Source organism: Dromiciops gliroides, chromosome 5, assembly GCF_019393635.1.
Source record: "Dromiciops gliroides isolate mDroGli1 chromosome 5, mDroGli1.pri, whole genome shotgun sequence".
Classification (NCBI taxonomy): Eukaryota; Metazoa; Chordata; class Mammalia; order Microbiotheria; family Microbiotheriidae; genus Dromiciops; species Dromiciops gliroides.
This window is the reverse complement of record NC_057865.1, coordinates 104,609,681-104,630,946: the sequence shown is the minus strand read 5'-3', so window position 1 is coordinate 104,630,946 and position 21,266 is coordinate 104,609,681. Positions and strand designations below refer to the sequence as shown.

Sequence of the window (21,266 nt, the reverse complement as noted above, 5' to 3'; positions counted from 1 at the left end):
AAAACATTGATCTGACTATAGAACTTCTACAATGAAATACAAATTATTACTCTTTTTTAACATTTAAGTCCTTCACAATTTGGCTTCAGTCTATTTTCTCAGATTGATTACATCTTTTTGCCCTTCAAGCACTCGGTACTACAGCCAAATTCCAAGTTCAAACTTGCTCTTTGATGTATATAATATTCCATTTCCTGTCTCTGCATCTTTGCATAAGTCATTCCCAATATCTGTAATAGACTTCTTCCTCACCTCTACCTCCTAACAACTCTAGCTTTCATTACAAATATCACTTCCACATGAGGTGTGGAGGTATGGATATGAGACCATTTTGGATCCCCCAGAGGCTAGTATCTACCCCAAAAGTACTTTTTAATAACAATGTATATATACACACATATGTGTATATATGCAGACACACACAATACACATGCATACACACATACATGGCCTCAGACACTAGCTTTATCACCCAAAGCAACTCACTTAATTCTGTTTGCCTCAGTTTCCTCATCTGTAAAATGAGCTGGAAAAGGAAATGGCAGACCACTTCAGTATCTTTCTAAGAAAACCCCAAATAGGGTCATGAAGAGTCAGACACAATGGAAAAACAACTCAGCAACAACGAATCTAGTGATTTGTTATAAAAGCCTCAATGTATTTTTTTTCTGTTTTTTCTTTTTTTTTTTTAGTGAGGCAATTGGGGTTAAGTGACTTGCCCAGGGTCACACAGCTAGTAAGTATTAAGTGTCTGAGGCCAGGCAGGATTTGAACTTAGGTACTCCTGACTCCAGGGCCAGTGCTCTATCCACTGCGCCACCTAGCTGCCCCCTCAATGTATTTTTGATTTTCAAAATTTGTGTTGTTTTGTAATGTTCTACTTCAAGGCTCCCTATGTAAAGCTTGAATTTAGGGGTGTGTGTGTGTGTTTTAATTTGAAAATCTTTTCTCAATAAAAGTCAATTTAACAAACACTTGCTGGGTTAAAGTGAAAGCATACATACTAGAAATTTAAAAATAACTACTTAGAACTAACTAACATCAGGAACTATTTTTTCTTTTTTTAAAATCTTTGTTACAAAGGAAAGTTTGCTGGGTGGTAAAAGATATGCTCAGGAATGAATGGGATAGAAAAACAAAAGTATCAATAACAAGTGGCCTCACTAAAAAACAACAATTTAAGTACCGTCTACTTTCTAGTTGGCCCCTTTGAGACTCTATTTTGAATAGGACAAGCACAACAGTAAAAAACCATGTTTAGGATTACAGTCTGACTGCCAGAATAATACAATCTGATTGTTCTGCCAAGCATTAGCTTAGTGAGCCTGGGCAAGTCACTAATTCCTCTCTAGGAATTAATTTCCTCATCTATAAAATGATGACACCTAAGATCTATGTAATTTAAGATTCTAAATGTGGATTCTAATCTGTTCCCCCAGTTTTGGGGGAAACTGACTAAAATCACTGATAAAACGAGTTTAGGTTTTTAAGGGCTTATTGAAAAATAGAAAGAAAAAGACTGAGAACAGAATTCCAACAGCTTGGCATTCCTCTTTCCTCAAATTTCCTGTGAAGTCCTCTGCCACCACCACCACCATCAAGTCAGGAACCCCAAAAGAGAGAGCGCTCTCCGCGCAGGCCCTCTTTCCTCCTTCCTGTCTCCTCCCAGAAAATAGGAGGCTCCTCAAGTTGATTGGCTGATAGCCTTGATAGCACCCATGAGCAAATGTCACTTCCTGACGCCAAGGAAAAGCCACATGGCCTTGCCCTCTGAGGCATTTTCCTCATGGTGGAGCTTTCCTACAGTAAGTCTCCAGTAGGTGGCATCATTTCAATCATTACAGATCCATGTTGGCTCTGCAACCAGTCTATTAACTATGATATTTTCTGAGGGCTAGATGTAGCTAAGCATTAAGCTATAGAAAGGGCCAAGATTGGGGGCAGCTAGGTGGTTCATTGGATAGAGCACCGGCCCTGGAGTCAGGGGGATTTGAGTTCAAATCTGGCCTCAGACACTTAACACTATGTGACCCTAGGCAAGTCACTTAACCCCAATTGCCTCACCAAAAAAAAAAAAAAAAAGAAAGAAAGAAAAGAAAAAGAAAAAAAAGAAAGGGGGGCAGCTAGGTGGCGCAGTGGATAGAGCACCAGCACTGGATTCAGGAGGACCTGAGTTCAAATCCGGCCTCAGATACTTAACATTTACTAGCTGTGTGACCCTGGGCAAGTCACTTAACCCCAATTGCCCGGCCCCAAAAAAAAAAAAAAAAAAAAAGAAAAGAAAGGGACAAGATTCAGTCCATGGCTGGTAGTTCCACTTCTTATATGGATGGATCTATGTGATGGGTACAATATCTAATGAATATGGGATAGCAACCCCATTCATTTCTTCATATTATCAGGTTTCTGAAAGTTTGTTCCCTTTTAGAAGACTGGGGATCTTAAAATGTGTCAGTTCTATTGATGGTGACATTAAAAAACCTGACCTTTTGGGGGCAGCTAGGTGGAGCAGTGGATAGAGCACTGGCCCTGGAGTCAGGAGTACCTGAGTTCAAATACGGCCTCAGACACTTAACACTTACTAGCTGTGTGACCCTGAGCAAGTCACTTAACCCCAATTGCCTCACTAAAAAACAAAAAACCTGACCTTTTCTCTGAATTACCTAAAGAGCTCTATTTGTTTCTCCTATACTCTGGAAATGCTTTCCCATCCAAGGCCCTAGAACCTGTAACGATTGGAATAACGCCACCTGCTGGATACTTACTGTAGAGGAGTTCTGCCCATGAAGGGAAGGTCTTTGAGGGCAAGACCAGGAGTCAGGAAGTGACGCGGGCTAGTGGGAGGAGGAAGGAAGAGACTGGCGCTCAGTCTCGCGCTCTTTCCTCTGGACTCTGGTGGAGAAGGGAGCTAGAAATGCGCTCTCCCTTTAATAGATAGGAATCTAGGCCTTTCTCTCTCTCTTTACCAAATTCTTATTCTCCTTAATAAATGCTTAAAAGTCTAACTCTTGCTAAAGCTTATAATTTATTGGCGACCACTCATTAGATATTTTAGACAGTTTAGCTAGAATTTTAGCCCTTAAACAGATGGCTGACCACGAAGAGGAAAGCTAACCCTCAGTCTTCTGATCTGCTGGTTGGGTAAGAAATTTCCCCTCCCTTTCCCTTTAACTGCTAAGTACTGGCGCACTGACTGTGTTTTCCCTTTAAATTTTTTCGAATGGACCTTTTAAACTCCCTAATTACCCTATTTTTGATTTTAGTCTGTTTAACCAGACAAATGGGAGATAAGATCATGTTAATGCTTTGTTTTTGTGGATTTTCTATTTTTCTTTTTATTTTTGTTAAAAGAGCCAGCAACTTACTCACACAAGGAAATATCTCTCCCTCTCCCAAGCATGCTTTTTCAGAAAAACCTGAAGAGATTCCCACAGCTTTTCCCAGTTCTAACAGTAATTGTTGCTTTAATTTTGCATGCCTGGAGGCAATGACCCACCCTCTAGAAGCTTTTAATCCCCTAGCACCTGGAGGCAAAGTGGGGGAAGAGGAATCCAGGCCTGAGTTCAAAATCAAGTCTGATTCAAATTGCTCTGGTCCCTCCCCTCCTCTCCAGACCCCACCCTCTACTCCTCCTATGGCCAAGCCCATAGCTTCCCCTGCCTGGGAAGTCCAGAGATCTGATGCGCATGCTCAACTTTCTCTAACTACATTTGCAGTTTCAGGCTCAGCCCTTCCCCAGCCTGGCTGTGCTTCTGAGACAACCTTAGAAAACCCTTTAAATTCCAGATATGCTCGTTTTGTTCATAATTTTGCTAACCTGCTTTTGTCTTTAATTAGTAATCTTATAAAGCGTTTGTATGGTGAAAAGCCCGACAGACAATATAGAGGGGTTAAAGAAGAAAAACTTAAGCTGAATAAGAATGACAATCATCACCATAGTTCAAGACTCCGCTTCTTTTGCCATGGAAGGGTATATATTTTAGAGAAATGTAGAAGTAAGCAGCAAGGTATTGATATGAGTGTTGGGGATTTTAGATATCGGAATCAAAAGTGTTCTGAATTCACTCAGAGTATTAATGTCAGTTCAGAGGTTACATAGGATTTCTATGCTATTACACCTACATTTTGAAATTAATGGTATGGGTTTATTTTCATAGAGATTTTCATGCTTTTGAGATTGTGTCTTATACCTAGTTTCTAAAACAAGGAGAATATTTGTAAAAGCTTTTTATAGTCATGTGATCAAGTTTATATTGTATAATACTCTTATTGATATTAAGTTCATATTCATTTAGATTTCCTTAGTTTGAATTTCATTGTCTTTTATTGTTCCACGTGTATCTTCTTCTATTCATTCATCTATCTAATTTTGAAACATGGTTTTGATTTCATAATACAATGTTAATTCTAGGAGTATTGTGCTCCCATATTCTGAGTTATTTGTTTTTGCTATTTTTTCTCAACTGATTATTTGATCAAACTCTTTAAAGCATTTCCTTGGCAAATTGGTTGCCAAGGCAAGTGTAAATTGATTCTAGAAGTATTATTTTTGATAAGCATATTCCAAAAAAAAAAAAAAGAGGGGAACATTTGTAAAAGTTGTCTTTGAGATTGTGTTGTGCTTTAACTTGTATTTAAATATGTTCAGATTTTTCAAAAAAGTAATTGTATGCTAAGTAAAAAAAAGGTATTATTTGAAATTGTTGCATAATTATATATTATATTTTGAGTCAAGATGTATTCACATTTTTTGCAATCATTTATTATCCTCAATTTTAAATCCATATGAGACTTGGATTATGGGAACTTATCATTTAAGACATTAATTGCCTTTATTCTGAGTTATCAGATGCCAGTTGGCCAAGATGCCATCCAATCACAAGAGGAATACATGCAAGAGCAGACACTGAACTGTCACATGAGGGGAGACATGCATGAAGTCAAGGTATGGCCGAGGGAACGGCTTTTGACAAATGTTGAGGTTGGATTCTCTTGGTTTAATATTTTATTCTCTTTTTCCCCACAATATTGTACAGATGGCTGGAAGTATTCATCCCACCCATCTCACTTCTACACCTGGCTTCTATGCTCCCTCCTATATGCCTGATGCCATGGACATCTCAATCCCATGCATCTGATTAAGTCTGACTCAGTTTCTTCCAATATGTTCGGTGGCATGGACATATATTCCATCCACCTATTTTAAGCCTGGCATACTGTATGGGCAGTACATATTGCTCAAGTGTGGGAATGCTCATATCCCATCATTTCTCTGTTCTTTTATGGTAACCCCCATAATTATCTCAGGTGTCATGATAAATACAGTGTTGAATTTGGCCTTGACACCTGTTACCAATTATATTAGATTTTTTAATTCCTCATAATGGCATGAGGATAATTAGGCAGATGATGCAAAAAGTGATGAAACAAAGATAAAAAATTATTTTTAATAATTAATATCGCAGCAATTGTCTTCTCAATTACCCTCCATAAGGGGGGGACTATAGTAATATTATAATTTTAAAGAATGGTTCAATTTTTGTTTTATTATATGTTTCATGTGTAACAACTAAGATTCTGAATTCCCTTAGACATGTTTTTGAGAACTTTCATTGTTTGATTTGATTATTGACAAAGCTATTTTAAAGTTGTGTTAAGCTCAATTTTGTAGGAAATTTTCCTGGCTGATTACCAGCATCCACACATCAACCCCTGAAAAGACTTCCATTCCACGACTACACCTAGAGGACATCTGAGAAAAGACTTTCAGAGACTTTAAATGAACAGTTTTGATTTGTTCTTTTTGTTGGTTTTTTTCTCTTTCTGTTATAATATACACCATCTGTAACATGTATTCTCTGCAGAGGCCCTCCCTTTGCAAGACTAATGTCAAAGCGTCGGTTCATGAGGACAAAAAAAATCGCCCCTCTGGACAAAACTTTCCTCTCTTCCTTTTCTATATTGTTGTTCACATATTATTAGTTAGCAATAGTTATCATATTGTTTTTACTGTTCCATCAAGGAAACATTTTGTTTCTTGAGGAACAACAGGGGGGACTGTAACGATTGGAATAACGCCACCTGCTGGATACTTACTGTAGAGGAGTTCTGCCCATGAAGGGAAGGTCTTTGAGGGCAAGACCAGGAGTCAGGAAGTGACGCGGGCTAGTGGGAGGAGGAAGGAAGAGACTGGCGCTCAGTCTCGCGCTCTTTCCTCTGGACTCTGGTGGAGAAGGGAGCTAGAAATGCGCTCTCCCTTTAATAGATAGGAATCTAGGCCTTTCTCTCTCTCTTTACCAAATTCTTATTCTCCTTAATAAATGCTTAAAAGTCTAACTCTTGCTAAAGCTTATAATTTATTGGCGACCACTCATTAGATATTTTAGACAGTTTAGCTAGAATTTTAGCCCTTAACAAACCTTATCCTTTGTCCAAGACTCTTAAGTTCAATGGTATAATTTTAGAGATGGAAGGGTCTACAGAGATCATATAACACAACCTGTTCATTTCACAGACAAAAACTGAGATGCATAGAAGGTAAAGTGCCTTGTCTATGACAGTTACACAACTAGCTAGTTGTGTTGGTCTCTGCACTTCAGACACTGGCTCAGCCTACTAATCACATTTGCCTAGCCAAATTTTTTTTGGGGGGGGGGGGGCGCAGATGAGGGTTAAGTGACTTGCCCAGGGTCACACAGCTAGTAAGTGTCAAGTGTCTGATGTCAGATTTGAACTTAGATCCTCCTGAGTCCAGGTGCAGTGATCTATCCACTGTGCCACCTATCTGCCCCCTAGTCAATTTTTATATGAAGCATTTGAACCTTTATAATCTCTGATTCACAAATTTCTAATCATTTGCTAATTTCTACCTTTCCCTTTTGAGCAGTTTAGCAAGGTAGGCACTCTAGAAAGCTCTTACTTAGGGATTCTTCTTGCGAGATTCCCCTCACAACAGATATTTATCAAGAGAAGGTCATATCAAAATATTTGATCTCAGGGTCGCTAATATAATCCTGACTGTCAAAACAAAGCATCTTTTGGTGTCAGGAGCTTTTGGTGGGCTGCAACATCAGTATAAGGCAACAGTATAATATGGCAGCCAAAAAAGCTAATCCAATCATAGGCTGCATTGAGAGAGAGAGACGCACAAGGGCATTATGAGGGAGTGATATTTTTACTGTACTCTTTACTGGTTAGGTTTCATCCAACTATTTTTCTCAGTTCCAGTTGTCACATATTAGGAAATGCATAACAAAGGTAACCAACCAGGTTGGTGAAGAGATTCAAGATGCCAAACATAGCAAAATTAAATGAACTGCTAATGTTTAGCCTGGAGAACAGGGGGTTTGGGGGATGGAGCAGGGAGACAAGTTATTGGAGAGAAGAGGGGTTAGATGTTCTCTTCTTCCTCTCAGGTGCCAGAACGAATAACAATGGATTGAACAGGGGCCCCTTCCGAAGTCTGAAGAAGCCTATGGACTCATCTCAGAATAAAGTTCTCAAATGTATTAAATAAAACACATTGGATTATAAAGGAAACTTCTTATATTGGAATAATTCTCCAAAAAGTCTTTTTTAAAAAATGGACCCCAGTTAAAGAATTCCTGGGTAAAAGGCTGAAGAGGGTAGATTTTGCTTTTATCCAAAAAAATACTTCTTAATAATAACATATCCAAAAAAGAGAATAAAATACTGCAAGATATAGTAGAGAGTTAAAAAAAAAAAAAGGATGGATAACCATTTTGAGGGGATATAGGCTTCTTAGTCGGATAAAGTCTGAACTAGAACCACTGGGGTCTCTTTCAACTCAGATTCTGTGATTCTTTTTCATGTTTTCCCATAAATCCTTGACAAAAGATCTCATTATCAACAACTGCAAGCCAGGGTTGGGTCTTATCTCTCCACAGTTGCCTACTATGTGTTCCCAGAACTGAACTGTTATTTCCATTTGCAAAAAATGTCCTTATAAAGATTTAGAGCTTTTTTTGTCCTCTCAAGGCTCCCCCAACTCTCCAAAATCTATAGTCTTCCTCTTCCTCAGGGCTCCTTTTTCAAGTCTATAAACTTTCCAACAGTGTTCTTTTTAAACTCATTTCTTACACCTTTATCATTATACTATTTCATTCCAGTTATAAACTATTTATCAAGAATTCTGAAATTTCACAAGTGAGGCTTTCCCTTGGGAAAAAACTACATACCAAATTTTTGCTAAGTCCTGAAATACTCTTTTTTAAATGGGCTTTTCCACTGAATAGCATTTTTAAGTTTCTTTAGCTTATTTTAAAAACAAATTATTTTCTGCTTATGAGTCCCCCAAATATTTGATACTTAATACCTTACCTCCAGATAGATTGATGGTGGATTATGTTCTCCTCCAAATTTATCCAATAGGGCTTCTATGTGTTCCTGTGTCAATTTAATCATTTGCTTGATATTCCACACCTAAAACCATACAAAATAACATATAAAACTCCTTTAGGATGAGAACTAGTTAATCACTTAATGATGAAAACAATTTTAACTTCTTAAATTACAAAATAGTAATTAACTCCCAATAAGTAGCCCATCATTACTATAATCTCCAATTTATTACCCACATTGTAATCCACATGTTTAAAATCATTAACTCAGGGGCAGCTAGGTGGCACAGTGGATAGAGCACCGGCCTTGGAGTCAGGAGTACCTGAGTTCAAATCCGGCCTCAGACACTTAACACTTACTAGCTGTGTGACCCTGGGCAAGTCACTTAACCCCAATTGCCTCACTAAAAAAAAAAAAAAAAAAAAAAAAAAAAAATCATTAACTCAGAACAGGCCTAGACCCATTATCATGCACATATGCATCAGAAGAGATAAAATTAGACATTTAAGAATTCCTTAAATGGGGGAAGAAAAGGAAGGTGGGGTTAGGAGAAAAAGATAGGGAGATATGGGAGGAGCAAAGCTTAAATGGAAAGGGGGTCACAGACAGAATGGTTAGAATATTCAAAGTGCCAAACCACAATCCATTACATTCTATTTTTATGAAACTATAGGGCTTCAAAAATGGTTATGGGAGGGCAGGAAAGCTCTGGAGGTGTGATGCTACTGAATACAGAAAATCCATGTTTTTTATTCACTGATTTATTAGTCTGGAATGTATCAGAGAAGGTGCCTGGAGTTGACAAGAAGCTCCACAAAACTGCTCAAAAACATACCTCTATACACTTGGGTTAACTAGTTATTAATGAGATTATCCTGAAGGCAACCTTTTGGAAAGATTACACCTTTGAGTAAATCACAAGTCAGTTGAAAGTGGTATTGAAAAGAAACAAAGATAGCTTAGGAATATGGATGCTTTGATAAGGAATTGAGGTTGATTGTGGAACATGACATTTTAACAGAAGGTATATCTTACTGTGATGTTAGTCATGGATATACGGAACTGTATCAAAGCCTTAGTCACCTGAGAGATGGATGATGGGTGAGATGGACAGGAAGAAGGAAGAATTTGCCTTAAAAAAAAAATGACCACCACCAGACTGCTGTGAACTTCAACCCTGAAACATGGTGCAAACTTCATGAACTGAACATCTTCCAGTCACATCTCACCCTCTAACCATCTTGGGATAAAAGATGATCATTTGAAAGGTTGTAAAGTTAGTCCTGGAACCTAAAAAACTGACCCAGATGCTAGAGCTAAATTCTATATAACAACAATTCCATACTAAAGCAAAGAAGACCAAGACAGTCCTTTCCTCCCAAGAGCTTAGATTTTACTAAGGGGATACATGTTTAAAGGTAAATAAATACAGGATATATGTAAAATGAAGAGAAAGTATAAAGGACGTAGGCCAAAATCTAGGCCTTCAAAGAGCAAAAAGGATTGGTCAGACTGGTAGAAAGAGAACCACAAAGCAGTATCATGAAAACCCAGGGAAGAGAGAATACCAGGAGAAAACAGTAGTTAACAGTGTCAAATGCTCAAAAGATAACAAACTCCCAAATTCATTAAACACATATCTACTAAATGCTTATTATGAACAACATATTGTGCCAGAAACTGGGAATATTAAGACAAAACAATCCTTATAATTTAGAATCAATGGCTGACAGGGAAAAATACCTGGCCCAGCTACCTCTGTATGTACTCTCATCCTACAGAATCATGCAAGTTTACCTCAGAGTTAGAAGAGATTCAAGAGACCCCTAGCTAACCCCACAAAGAATCCCCTTTACATTTGTACATATGGTCATCCAGGCTGCTTAAATATTAAGATTTAATCATTAGATTGTGAGCTTGAGGGCTGGGACTGTATTTTGTATCCCTAGTGCTTATCACAGTGACTGACATAAAGTGAGTGCTTAATAAATGTTTATTAACCGAAATATCTACAGTGCAGATGAACTACTTTAGCTAAAAGCAACAAAGCACTGTCCAAAAGAAAAGGACACAAGTACCAAGTGACCACAACCACCACCTTCCCTCAGACCTCAATGGAGATATTCCAGGAGTCTGAACACAAGGGCCTTAGGAACAACAATCTCTTCCAAACCACCAGACCTGCTTCCAGTCCAATTCCAGAAGTCATCAATGGGGGCAGAAATCATTGAGGAAAAGAGTCTTCTAGCAGTGACTGCTGACCAAATGTCACCCATAGGTAAATAAGCACAAGACTCTGGGGGTGGCAGAAACCCCCAGCCACCATCTTAGTCTCTCCATAGCAGTCATCTGGGGAAGCAATTCTTTTCAGCCACCCCCATCAACTGCTAACCAACTGCCACTCCACAGGGTACACAGGCCAGCCTAGCTGATGTAGCAAGGCACTCTGAGAGACAAGAGGCAGCATTGCAAGACAAGTCAAACCATTGCTACCACCCTGAACACTACCTCTCCTCAGACTTGGAGAAAATCCAGAACCCCGAATCAAAAAACCTTTGAAATAGCAATACTTCCAGCCCAGTGCTTGCAGCTACCATCCTCAGAAGCAATCTCTGTAGAGCTACAGCCTGGCAACTGCTCTTATAGGTGCTATAAAAATAGTTGCAATACATAGCTACTGAAAACCAAGAACGTTTTTGTCACGTTTTTGGCACTGTCAAATAGTTAAATATCACAACTGGACATGGTCTTATCAGTGAAGATACCATTAAAGAAGAGGTATTACCATTTGCTTTGCCGCACTCTAAGGAAGGACCACAGGACCTGTGCATTTAACTTGCAGCTGAAACCTTCCATGTATGTTGATTCCCCCATTCCAATGTGAGCTTCTTGAGAGCAGGGACTCTCTTGGTTTTCTATCTATAGTCCTAAAGCTTAGCATGGTGTTTTGAACATATTAAGTGCTAAATAAAATACTTATTCCTTCATAAATTCCAGAGAGAAGACACTACCTATCAAAAAGCTCAGAGTAACCCAAAGATCTAAGCTTTGGGGGTAAGAATTCACCATTTGACAAAATAATGCTGGAAAAACTGGAAAGAAGTTTGGAAGAAACTATGCATAGACCAACATCTAAACCCATATACAAGACAAGGTCAAAATACAACGAAAGGAAAACTAGCTACAGTAATATGAAAAAAAGGCTCTAAATCACTACTGATTAGAGAAATGCAAATTTTTAAAACTCTGAGGTCCTTCCTCACACCTATCAGAATGGCTAATATGAAGGGAAAGAAAAGGAAAACATTGGATGTTGGAAAATTGGGACACTAATGCACTGTTGGTGGAATTGTGAATTGATCTAACCATTATGGAGAGTAATTTGGAACTATGCCCAAAGGGCTATAAAACTGTGCATACCCTTTGATCCAGCAATACCATTGCTAAGTTTATATCCCAAAGACATCCAAAAAAGGGGAAAAGAGACCTATTTGTACAAAAATATTAATAGCAGCCCTTTTTGTGGTGGCTGAAAATTGGAAATCAAAGGGATGCCCATCAATTGAGGAATGGCTAAACAACTGTGACATATGATTGTAATGGAATATTACTGTGCTATAAGAAATGACAAGCAGGATGATTTCAGAAAAACCTGTAAAGACTTGAATGAACTAATGTATAGTGAATAGAACCAAGAGAATATTGTACACAGTAACAGCAATATTGTTTGATGAAGAATTGTGAATGACTTAGCTATTCTCAGCAATACAATGATCCAAGACAATCCTAAAGGACTAATGATGAAGCATACTATCTGCCTTCAGAGAAAGAACTGATATTGACTGAACACAGGCAAGGACCAATGTAGGGACCAATTTTTAATTGGGGAGTGTTAGCTAAGCAGCTCACCGCAATATTAGGGCAAGGAAGGAGACCGGCAGCCTCCCTCAAAATAGAACAGAATTTATTTTAACAAGAACGAACTTAAAAAAAACCACCACAAACAGGATCAGTAGGATCAAGGGAAAGGAAATAAAATGGGAAAGGGAAATTATACAACCTGAAAAAATACCACCGCCCAGGAATCAGCTGAGAATACACAGCAGAGCTCCTGTTGCCTTCTAGCCTCCAGCTAGAATGGTGAATTCTCCCCGTTCCCAGAAACCCCACACAACCCCCAACCAATTGTCTGGCCGCTCTGACAGTCACAAGACTGCCCTCATTAGGCTTCCAATCATTATAATTTTGCCAGGCCCATGTAGGCATCGGTGAGTGGTAATGACTTGAGGTGCCAGCGCCATGGCAACGGCTACAACCAGTGGGTGGAGCACCATGTGGTTTGTGGTGTGCGCTGAGGCATAAAAAACCTCAAATAACAATTAATTCTTTACACCAACCTAGCTACATATAAGGAATCTTATTACCAAAGGAATGGACAATATCTTATGAATTCTTTGGCTGTTGTGATCCATGAAGTAAATAAAAATTACCTTCAGTCCTATTTGGCCCCCATATGTTTTTGCAGAATAGCAGAAAAAGGGGAAAAGGCTGAGATCCATAGTTTTCAGCTATAAATATTAAGCAAACTACTGGTTTCTCATAATATGAGATCTTTGAACTAGGACCAATGGGTAGATGTGCTATATTGGAGGAATTCAAAACACATCTCTATTGATATTCTCACCATGGGGGAAAAAAACCCCAACCCAAACTTAAACCAAAGCCCAGAAGACAAGTACACAGGTAAATGGAATAATAATTCCCAAGGTTCCTCTAAGAGGCATGTAAAGTAGTTGGTGGACTTGGTATAGTCGTGCTCAAAAAAAAAAAAAATCAAGAAACATTTCCTAGGACACCTTGTAAAGTATGAAATAATAGAGACATTCTAAGAAGAATTTGACAAGATGCTCCAAACGAAGTCATCAGTGACTTCGAAGGAAAGAAAACATGGAAACATGATTTGGGATTAATAAAAAGAAAGAGACCAAAGGCTTATAGATTAATTCATGATTATACTCTTTAAGAAGAGAATCATAAAGCTCTGTACATGGCAAACACTGAAAAATTAGTCACAAGAAATGAAAGAAGAAACACAAAGAGAATGATTCGGTTTCTGTATATAATTTCTGAAAGAAAAAGAGAGAAAGGAAGGGAAGGATAGGAGGGAAGAAAAAAGATTTATCAACAACCGTTTGAAAAAAATACTCTAGATCACTGATGATGTGAGAAATGTTAAAACTGAGATTTACATACACACACACACACACACTCACACACACACACTCTCTCTCTCTCTGTCTCTCTCTCTCTCTCTCTCTCTCTCTGTCTCTCTCTGTCTCTCTCTGTCTCTCTCTCTCTCTCCAGACTAGCAACAACCAATAAAAGACAATGTTGGAAAACTATGGGAAAATGGTCATATTACAATACATAATGGGTAAAGTTATGAATAGGCACAACTATTCTGGAAAACAATATGGATTTATACTAGAAAGGTCAATAAATTGTAGCCTTTCAAAGAACAATAGCACTACAAGGCATAAACCCCAAGAAGATAAAAAACAGAGGAAAAGGTGCCATACATACAAAAATATTTATAGTAGGCTTTTTGCAGTGCAAAAATTTGGAAACCAGGAGGCAGCTAGGTGGCACAGTGGATAAAGCACCGGTCCTGGATTCAGGAGGTCCTGAGTTCAAATCCGACCTCAGACACTTGACACTTACTAGCCGTGTGACCCTGGGGAAGTCACTTAACCCTCATTGCTCCCCCCCCCCAACAAAATTGAGAAAATTGAAAACCAAATGGGTAACAATCATTTGGGAATTTACTGAAAAATTACAGTACATAAATGTAATGGATTAGTACACCACAATAAATGACAGGGAAAGTACAGACACTTGGGACTATTTGTATAAAATGATGTAGACTAAAGTAAGCGAGAACAAAGGAACAATTAATATGATAACCACAACAATGTATTTTTAAAAAAGAAATTGAAAAGCATGAGGAGTGTGATCAATAAAATAACCAAATTTGAATTATATTGCATTTACCAGGGCAAATCACAAGACCAATAACATTATACCTCCCCCCACTGTGGTAATGAGACATGTGTTGTCCGATGGAGCTAATGTGTTGGTTTGTTTCCTCCTTACAAGAGAATATTATTCTATTGGGAAGGAGATTTGTCAGGGGTAAGTCTTTGCAATGTAAAGATAAGATTATAATTCAATAAAGAGAACACTTTTGATCAAGTTAGTTTCTAGCCTAACACCTTCCTGGCCTTCAGAAAATAACTAGAAATTCTACTAATTTACCTAAATATCCTTCTATTAAGTCTTTCACTATATACTTCATACCTCTTGATCATTTCAACCATTCTCTTTACCTTCTTTACTTTTATTATCTTCACTATTCTTAACTTCTTTGCTGAACAAAGAATTCCATTAAAATGAACACAATAAATCTTACAGTACATATACAGAAGTTAAAATGGAAGACTTATACTCTTTAATTATAATTTCTAGATGTATTCAATCTCATTCCATGAATAATACTTATATTACCAAAACATAGATCTAACCATGAAGCTTTTAGAGCAGGGGAACAGCATGGTTCCCCATCACCACTAAGATAAAATATAAACTCCTTTGTTTGGCATTTAAAACACTTCACAATTTTGCCATTAGCTATGTTTTCAGGCTGATTTCACCTCACTGCCCGTATACTTAATATGGTATGGCCATTCTGGGCCTATCAGCTACTCCTGCTTACTCCTTCCATAAATGCCTTTCCATTTGCTGTCCCCCTGGCCTGGAATGGTCTCTTTTCTCACCTTTTCCTAGGTATCCCTAGGTAACTTCAAAATTTAGCTTAAGGGTCACTTTTTTAATAGATCTTTCCTGATCTCCTCTATTGTTAACAATCTCACCACCTCTGATAGCCCCAACCCTCCCCAATCCTCAGCAAAATAACTTTATATTTATTTTGAATATATTTGAAAACTTATCTCTGTACATGCACCTTGTTGGCAGAGACTTTTATTTCTTGTCTTGGTAGCCCCCGCCTATCATGAAGCAATGCCTCACTTTATGTAGTATGTGTATAAAAAGTGTTTATTTAACTGAATTGAGTGGCAATGTGCTACTGAATTAGGCTTTTAAAATTCAGAACATGACACCATGAGTTTAAACAAAAATCTTTGGTACTGTATATTGCCCTTTTATATTTCTTCTTAAACTTTTACTTCTCACCCCTACACAATTTGCCATTTTGTAAATCTGAAGTAAGATTATGGCAAACTCATATAAACTTCCAAGAACTACAACAAGTATGTGAACTATAACACATCATCTAACGCCACAAATGAATGAAAAATAAACAGTAGCAAGTAGTCCCTCTCCCTACTTTCAACTTATCTCATTTTTCTGCAGTTACTCAATACAGTCACTAGATGGCAATAGTGTGTGAAATTAAGAAGATCTCAGTTTTTAAGTTAAAATAATTGAAGCTTGTAAAACCTTTTTTCCTCTAGGTAAATATAGCATAGAGCAACTAATTTGGGCAAATTTTAGTGCGTACTTTATCTAAAAATATTCCATCCTCCATAAATTTGGCTCTGCCTTGTTGATGGTCTGAAGAATCTTCATAGGTAGGTTGTTGACCAGAACAGACACGGCACTGCAACTGAATTATATTACTCATGACATACTTGCTATAAATTATGCAAGACAAAAGAAAGTTAAAGTTAAACAGAAAACTAAATCATTCAGCAAGCACTTATTAACCACCTATTTATATCTCAGGCACTACAACACCTCCTATATTCCTCAAAGAGCTTCCATTCTACTGGGGGAAAGATGACAATTTCTACTTCTGAGAGGCAAAGAACGGAGTTGTTTTTAATCTATCATTGAAAGGCAATTAAAAAAGAATTCATAGGACAATTGAGTCATCTCACACTGCAGGGCTCTGGATATGCATTTACAAAAAAGACTACCATTAAGATAACTCTACTCTATTCACCAACATCTGTTGCAGAGGAAGAAATAGAAAAATTCCATTAAGGATTCATTAAGACCCTCCAAATTAAATCAACTCACCCAAGCCATCCCCACAGTTCAAACCTTCTATACTTTTTATCCAGGCGACTGAAATAACTTCTTCCAGCTTCAAGTGTTTTCCCCTCCCCTTAATCCATCCTCCACACAGCTGCCAAAGTAATATTTCTAAAACACAGGTGTGCTCCTGTCACATGGACCAACTCATTTAATTCCACTAGCTTCCTATTACCTCTAGGATCCAACATAAACTTCTGTTTGGCAGTTTAAGGCCTCTACAGCCTGTCCTCAATCTGCCTTCCAAGCCTGATTCCACATTATTCCCCTTTCCATACTCTATAGGGTTCAGCCAAACTAGTCACTTTATTTTTCCCTACATAGGCCATTCCATCTCTCATTTCCATGTCTTTGCACTTCCTATCCCCCTGTGCCTGGAATTCACTCCTTCCTCGGCAACTCTAGTCTCTCCTCCATGTTGTGGCACAAGTACCACCTTCCCTATGGAGCTTTTCCTGGCCCGAGTAACTTCAAGTCCCCCCCCAAATAACTGTATTAATTTTGTGCATATTTATCTCTGTTCCTGGGCTAAACTGTAAGCTCCCTGAAGACAGTAACTATTTTCTTTAGTCTTTATATCCCCAGTACAGTAACCACTACTTGTTAATTGAATGATTCAGGAAGTGGTGGATATGGAGAGAGGGAGGGAGGGAGGGAAGAAGGAAGGAAGGAAGGAAGGAAGGAAGGAAGGAAGGAAGGAAGGAAGGAAGGAAGGAAGGAAGGAAGGAAGGAAGGAAGGAAGGAAGGAAGGAAGGAAGGAAGGAGAACAGAGAAAGTGATGGCTAATGCGAGAGTCATTTCTGAAATAGCTATCTTAGTGTAAACAAGCCACTAACAAGTTAAAGATAAAATCAATACAAAATGAAAAGAAAAAAAAAACCAGTCTGTGGCATGCAAATAAGGCAACCTGACAGACTTAAGTTGTGGACCGCCCCCCCCCCAAAAGAAGAGGCAGGGATAAATTATTAGGGATAAGCAGAAATTATTACTATTTCCTGAGAAAGTTTAAATAGTCAGCCAGTCAAAATGAACATTTATATCAAGTGCCTACTACATGTCAGGCATTGTTCTATGTACTAGGAGTACAAAAGGAGGCAAAAGATAGCCTCTACTGTAGTCCCTGCCCTCAAGGACACCACAATCTAATGGCATTAATTTAATTACCATAATGAGCCTATAAAAGAGCAAAGAAACCACCTTAACCACCACTACACTGCTCTGCTGGGGTGGGGGGCAGGGGTTTTGGGGGGGGGGACACAAAGAATGAAACAATCTCTACTCTCAAGGAGTTTATGTTTTAATGAGGGAGACAAAATTAAAACCATCCATATAAAAATATATACAACATAAAAATAAGAAATACGAATACACTAGTTAAATAAAATGTCAAAGGCTTGGAAAAAGCTCTTTTTACCTCCCCCCAAAAAGTGACTGACAAAATATAAGTACATGTCCATGTACCTACTTTTTCTTCTTTGTAAAAATTGATGAGAATAATGTATTATAGATATCAAAGGCAGCCTTCATAAGGATATGAGAAGGCAATAGGAAAACTTTTGTGAAAGCCGACCTCTGATCCTTTCTTGTCAATGAATGAAGCTAAAGGCATAGTGATTAAGTGATTCTGCTGGCCTAATACTCATTAACTATAAAAAATATGCCTTAAATGCTTTACTCCAAGAGGGTGCTTCCTGTGCACATCAAAATCATAGAAGATTCCTTGAAAAATCTAACAGAAAACAATGTTCAAAAATCATCTGATTATTAATATCAAGCAAGGCATGAAATAGGAAGACCTATGCTAGACAAAGGTTATTTATCACTGTCACAGAAATTATCTAGGGCAATGTGGCCAAATGGAAAGGGAATTCCCTAGATAAACTAATTTTTGCTTAATGTTCCAATTCCATTCTGCCACAGGACATTGCAGAGCTTCCTTTAAAAAATCCATAATCACTCAAAAGAGTTTGGTCTTAACTATACACACAGGGTAAAGTGGATTAGTAAATAAAGAATGCCTATTTTAAAAGCATGATATGCAGTCTTACCGGCAACCCACAGAGCTGGTCCATCAGGACATAAACCTTAGACACTCCAGAACTCAAACTTTTCCCTAAAATAAAAGCCAAATTTTGGTGATGTTGCATGACTAAGTCAAGGAACATAGTGTCCAAAGAATTAAAGCTGAGGGTCTCCCAGTGGACATGCAACATAACACCAATGAAAAACTTCCCAGAAATAGCATAAAGGATATGATCAGAGAAATGTAAAATTCAAAAGGTGGTGGTCAAGAACAAGGTACAGAGGCTGCTCTGTTCATTAAGATCAATAAACTGAACCTGAATTTAAAGAAGTGTATGGAAAAGAACCTTAGAATGAGAAAGCAGCTTAGGAATAGCACCCCCATCAATAAGAACCATGAATCTACAGAAGTATCAAAACATGCTATGTTTAGTCTCTCAAAAATCCAAATATCCTCATATAGTCTACCAGTCCATCATCATATAGATGTCATGTGACTTCATGCAAATGTCAAATGAGCCCTTCTTCCTTTCTGCCTAGTAATATTTGTATTAATATTTTGCTATCTAGTCAGCTTCTCAAAATCATTACTCGAAAGACTTCACTCACCTCAGATTGTCAATCACAGAAACAATTCATTCTCTGAAAAGCACCTTGCCGATCAAGTTCTATTGATTCTTCTTCCCCTATGTTAAAGCCATAGAATCATAAGAGCATTAAAGAACTTTGAAGTCATGTTCAACTTCCAAAAATGACAGCAAACTTTTCTATAATATTATTGAAAGGTAGACATCTGGTCATGATTGAAAACTACTACTGATGGAAAACTGATTAACCCATGAGGCACATTATACTCCATTTTAATTGTAAAATTGATATTATAAAGGAATTCCTCACACTGAGTCAAAATCTGTCTCCTTGTAAACGAAACATTCTATTCTCTAAAGCTACACAGAAAGGTCTTGTCTCTGCCTAAACTGTTGCCTTGAACATATTAGGTACTATAATAAATGCCTGAATTAAAATCTATTTTGTTTACTCTCCCCACCACCAGCAGATTTCAACAATTGTTCTCCTTATGCCAAATTCTCCATTTCCATTCCTACAGCCACCAGCTACTAGTTAATTTGATCAACTCTCAGCAGAATACTTTGTTTATTGGCCTTTCTACCTCCAGGCTTTCCCTACCTTCTCCATTCACATTAAAGTTAACCTTCCAACAACTCTACCTTGATGGCATCACACATGATCTAGAGTCAGGAATCTTAAAGATGAACTGCCTAGTCCACACTCCTTCCCCACTCCATCTCCCACCCCCTATTTTTTGGGGTGAGGGGTGGGGTAATGAGAGTTAAGTGACTTGCCTAGGGTCACACAGCTAGTAAGTGTCAAGTGTCTGAGACCACATTTGAACTCTGGTCCGAGGGCAGCTAGGTGGCACAGTGGATAGAGCACTGGCCCTGGAGTCAGGGGAACCTGAATTCAAATCCAACCTCAGACCCATGACACTTAACTAGCTGTGTGACCCTAGGCAAGTCACTCAACCCCCATTGCCCCTCGCCCCTCGCGAAAAAACAAAAAAACAAACAAAAATTTACTTTGAACTCAGGTCCTCTGGAATCCAAGGCTGGTGCTTTATCCACTGTGCCACCTAGCTACTCCCATCCCCCCCACTATTTTACAGAAGAAAATGAAGCCCTGAAAGTTGAAATCCAGTGCTGCCATTCTGGCTTCAAAAGTTTCAATCACTCCACATTGTCAATATTTCTTATTAGCATGCCATCTTTCAAGTTAGCTTCCTTTATTCCTTTCTACCAATAATCTACTCCAGCTAAACAGGACCATTCAGGAGAGGTGGTGTCCCATAATGAAAAGAGCACTGAAAATAGAGTCAGAAGATTTGGTTTCAAATTTCTGCTGAGAAAAAAAGACTTAACCTAAGACTTAGTTTCTTCATCTATAAAACTAAGTTAACATTTGCATTACATTTACCTCACAAGATTGCTGTAAAGAAACAGGCCCTTTTTTTCAAGGCTGCTCATCCATTTTTGGTGTCCACCTGACTCTCAATTGTGGCTCCAAGAAGCTGCAGCAAGCACAGTGGCCACAACCTGGTAAACTGATTCGGCAGACAGGCTGAACCAGGTTGCAGGAAACAGCCTCAAATCTGTCAGTGAGTTAGGGGGTTATCTATCCCAAACATGTGAAAACTTCCCCCAGCAGAATGGGCAGATAAGAATAATTTGTTCCAATGGCCACAAAAATGGCTGAAGCAGGTACTATTATTGGAGGATTCAAGGATTGGTCAGAACCCTAAAGATACCAAGGTCATCTATTGCATTCTAGGCCATCAAAGACTGTCTTGACTTTTTTCTTGCCTTTGGACTTCAATGACTCTGGAAGAGAAACTGAGGCTGACAACTTTGTGAAACTCACTTAAATGCAATCCACTTTCAAGTCAAAGGATATCACCCTGTAATATCATTGGTCCTCTTTGTAAAAGGACAAACAATAACAACTGTGAAGAAACTCACATGTCTATATTGCTTTAAATTTTATAAACCTCATTCTTCATTCTAAAATTTACTTTATCTACAATATTGTTCCCTCTAATGGTACAGATTATAAACCTTTGACACCTCACCCCATAAAACCAAAACTTTCATTCCATACCTTTCTATAAATTCTCCATAAGGAGTCCATGTATGGTGGGAACAAGAGCCTGAGGATATGACTTACGGCATCATGGTTATTGTAAATAGTAAAAC

At 38.2% G+C, this 21,266-nt stretch overlaps 1 protein-coding gene across 2 annotated transcripts in view; it reads right to left on the bottom strand.

Annotated features, from left to right (window-relative positions):
- Positions 1-21,266, bottom strand: part of BRAF (B-Raf proto-oncogene, serine/threonine kinase) — a 153,044-nt gene that overhangs the window by 94,480 nt on the left and 37,298 nt on the right. For both annotated transcript variants that reach the window (XM_043965648.1, XM_043965649.1), the window contains exon 2: positions 8,341-8,442. In XM_043965648.1, coding sequence (XP_043821583.1) covers positions 8,341-8,442 — 102 coding nt within the window. The remainder of the gene's footprint in view (positions 1-8,340; positions 8,443-21,266) is intronic.